Genomic DNA, 4,199 nt, shown 5'->3' on the forward strand with positions numbered 1-4,199 from the left:
GGCACCATCTTCCACTCCTGCAATGGCTGCGACTCCTGTCAGTATAGATCTTTGCAGACCTGCCCAGCCTTTGTCCTTTCACATTTGTGCTTTGCAAAGGAGGTAAGTATAATTGTCCCAGTTTTGCTGATGGGGAAACTGAGGCACAGAGCAATGAAGTGATTTGCTCAAAGTCACTCATCAGACCAATAACAGAGTAAGCAAAACCAGGTTCCTCTGGCCAGTGCTCAGCCTAATAATTGTGTAATGCACTGCAACGCTGGTGCAGTGACTCACCGTGCTTATTAGGAAGGGTCTCCAAGCTTTGGAAGGTGCAGTGGCTGCCTGTGGAAATCAGGGTATTGGCTATAAAGCACGAACTAGCCTGGTTTCACTTGCTTCAGAGACTATTGCTCAGCTCCTGACTGAGGTGACAGCTGACATCAGCTGTGCTCAAACTGAGACCTCCCTCCATTTAATCAAGAAGGTTGCTCCTTCTGGGACATTCTCCATAGATGCCCATCAGCTGTGCAGTTCCCCTGCCCCTTCTTGGTCTACTTGGTCCCAGACTTTCTAATCCCCTGGGAAGACTCCAGCATCCATATTTCTCCCATAGGAGAAATTTGGAGGGGGGCTGTGAACTGGACCACAGTAAGGAGGGGAAGGCTAGTGCTTTGGGCTGGAGGGTGAGTACACTGTGTGCAACATGAATTATATAGTGTGTGATGCAATTAATGTCATGGAGCCCAGAGCTTTGGAGCATGGGCATGTTTTGCCATTTCAAACTGAAGTAAAGAGATTTTTGTGGCGGTATGTACCTCTTTATCACCAGATAGGGAATGAGGCCCATTGACACTTGTGGAAGTGCAGAATCGGCAACTGAAGCTTCAGCAAGCTTCAACATCCCCTGCTCTCCTGTTTCCACACTACCCACCTTACCGCACCTAGTGGTCAACTAAGTGCTGATTTGTCTTTGTCATTATAAAAATGGCCCCAATGCCTAAGTGCTGCCCATACCATTCTTCTGATACTGGATTCAGTGTCCTGCTTTCAGCTTTTCTTTGCTTTGCTTTGCTTAAGGGCAAGCTGTTATCACTGAACAATGCCAAGACTAGCATGCAGGCAGCAACTCATTCAAAAACTCGACATATATTTTATAGGCCTTAGACTGTTGGAGGGAGAAAGGGAGCTTTTGTGCTTTGTGCATGCAAACCACCAATGAAACATAATCAGAAAATGGATGATTAGAAAACTCCTCTTACTTAGTTACCTTTCTAGAGCAGGGTTTCTGGGCAAGGATCTACAAACTTTCTACCATTTCTATTTCAGGTGTGTTTAAACATAGCATAAGCACCCTAGATAGAGGAACAGAACAATTACTATCTCCCCTAAACACCCCCTCCCCCCATGTTATAGCCCTATCCGGCCTTTGTAGGCATGAATGACTGATTAGGGCATGTTTTGTATGATCCCAAGTGCTCTCAAAACACTTTGACTTCAGTAGGAGTTGAGAGGACTCAGAACCTTGGAGGAGCAGGGTAAAGGTGGGCTGTTTTCAGTATTTTGTAGTGCAGTGATTCAGAAGCTCTAAATATTTTTAATGGTTACATTTTTTTTAAATATGACCTATCATATTTGTTAAAATAGAGTGATGTCTGGTGCTGTATTTTGTACGCGGGCTGCATAAATACACAACTACTTATTTGGTGCACTTTGGCATATTATCCATTCATTTTTTTTTCTATTCAAGAATGAGCTGACATGTGGCATTTGAATGTTCCTTGTTGCAAAATGTACAGACTATTTATCTTAAGGCCGGGAGAGGTCTGGGGAAAGCACATCTCTTAGGGAACCAAGGCATTGGACATGTAAATTTTTGCATTTGTATGTGGTTATTTTAAAAGCCAGCAGATTTGAGTGGGTTTAGGGGTAGCTCTATTATTGGATTTGCTGTTGTGCTTGGCAGAGCAATGGGCAGGGGAATTCAAAGAGAAATGAAAATTGAACTTGGAGGAAAAAGGCATCTAATCAACACAGCCTCTCATGGGTACATATTCTTGTTATTCCACTTGCTGTTTAGCTAGAGTCACTGGATTCATACTTGACCTGCATCCTTGGATTTGGACATCCCTGCACTTTGAGGGTATTCAAAAGCTGAAGCCCAATTTGAACTCTACAGATGGACTCTGCCATTGCCATAGTTAAAGTAAACTCCAGAGCCAGAACTTTGGGGTGTTCCCAATCCTGAGTAGGACTTCCAGCCTGGGCTTATTTCCAATTTTAACTATTTTTTCCCTTTCTGTGAGGATGGGCTTGCTGCTTAAACCCCACCAAAACTACAACTAAGAGGGAGAGAGTTTTAAAATCTTCTAAAGACTTTGCTTCACGTTGTTCTACTTACATTCTTGAACTGTTCAGTGCTTGAGATATGCACTGAGAATGCCAGCTTCTTTGGATCAGGGCCGTAGTGGGAGTAAGGAAGCATTAACGAGTTTAGATGAGGAATGTGCTCACCCACCTAGTGATAGTTAGTTTGGTAGACTTGGGCAGAAAAAAATAATCTCTCAACAAGAGAGGGAGTCAGCTTCCTTGCTCATGGGGATTACTTTTGTGTGCTCACAATGTGCATTAGTATCTTTTAAAGCCTAAATAAAGATGAGATTTGTCAATCCAGGAGCAAGACAGTAGCTTGTCTGATGCTAAACTTTAACATATCCCCACAAGCAACAGTTTAGAGGCAGCAACAGGTTAGAGAGACACATGGAGTTGAGCCAAGGCTGAGTAGCGGTTCTTTTAGATGGAGCTTTTGATTCTAGGAGATCAGACTAAATGAGCAGGGAGGATCCCGCATCTCCCCAGCATGAAATCAACTTTGGAAACACCAGATTTAGGACAGGGAGCCTGATCACACAGTGAGGTGTTTGGTGCAGTCGGGTCTGTTCAGTTGCCATATGTTTCTACAGCCTTGTCGAATAATGGATTTTTTTTAATTTGGCTTTTTCTATGGAAAAATCCTTTAGGATTAATTGGAGAATGTGCTTTTTTCAATGAGTTTATAAACCTTTGAACACAATAGAAAATGTTCTTCTATATGATTCTTTTAAATAAGTAAAAAAAAATCTCATTCTCCATGAAATTCTCTAGCATAACTTCTAGAAACCTCTATAAAATGTCTATAGCACCCTACAGGTTCCATACCTATTAACTTCTATAAGATGTTTCCATGAGGGTTTTGAAGTGCCATACATCCCTCCTAGGAATGGAGAGTGAAAGCAGATGTTTCAGCCTTTACTCTGTGTGATTATAAGAGCTGACATATTAATCCCCACCGCACAATTTAGAGGCACTCGTAGCCAACCCATAAAGCACTGAAACTTCCTCAGAGATCATAAAAACCATCTTGCTGCTGTCTGACTACTTATGTGAGCCCAAGTATTATATCCTTCCTTTGCAAGAAAGAACATTTTTTACATTTCTTTTTAGCAGTATATTTAGTCCTTCTTGCTGTTCAGTGGAATATAGGTCAGGAAATGTTTGAGAACCATAGAGTTGTATGTTTTAGACAGTCTAGGCATTCAGCAAGTATGCAAATAATTGAAATGTAATGAAGGGATGGAAGGAACGATGTATCTGTAGGAATACCTAAATGGAAAGTGCAAACCAAAACAGGCCCTCATTTTCTAAACCCTTTTATTTTTGTTTTTTTCTTGCAGTGAGCACATCTGTAAAGCAGCAGTATCATGACAATATCCGCTGGATTCAGGAAGCTGGGAGGCACAACTTGGTAAATGCACATTCTCCTTCTTCACTCATGACCTTACACCTTCTGCTCTGTCATTCAGAAGGTTTCATAGTTTCATAGTTGGTCGGGTCAGAAGGGACCTGAGCAGATCATCAAGTCGGACCCCCTGCCATGGCAGGAAATAGTACTGGGGTCAAATGAACCCAGCAAGGTGATTGTCTAGCCTCCTCTTAAAGACCCCCAGGGTAGGAGCCAGCACCACTTCACTTGGGAGTTGGTTCCAGATCCTAGCCGCCCTGATCATGAAGTAGCGCCTCCTGATGTCTAGTCTGAATTTACCCTCTGCCAGCTTGTGACCGTTATTCCTGGTCACTCCTGGTAGTGCTTGGGGGAACAGGGACTCCCCCAATGCCTGCTGGTCCCCTCTGACTAGTTTGTAACAGGCCACTAGATCCCCCCTCAGCCTTCTCTTGTGGAG

General features: G+C 43.1%; 1 protein-coding gene across 2 annotated transcripts in view; it reads left to right on the forward strand.

Moving 5' to 3' along the window:
* Positions 1 to 4,199, forward strand: part of UROC1 (urocanate hydratase 1) — a 67,588-nt gene that overhangs the window by 41,178 nt on the left and 22,211 nt on the right. For both annotated transcript variants that reach the window (XM_019504921.1, XM_019504922.1), the window contains exon 15: positions 3,693 to 3,763. In XM_019504921.1, coding sequence (XP_019360466.1) covers positions 3,693 to 3,763 — 71 coding nt within the window. The remainder of the gene's footprint in view (positions 1 to 3,692; positions 3,764 to 4,199) is intronic.

Source organism: Gavialis gangeticus, unplaced genomic scaffold, assembly GCF_001723915.1.
Source record: "Gavialis gangeticus isolate Ggan-Ray unplaced genomic scaffold, GavGan_comp1, whole genome shotgun sequence".
Classification (NCBI taxonomy): Eukaryota; Metazoa; Chordata; order Crocodylia; family Gavialidae; genus Gavialis; species Gavialis gangeticus.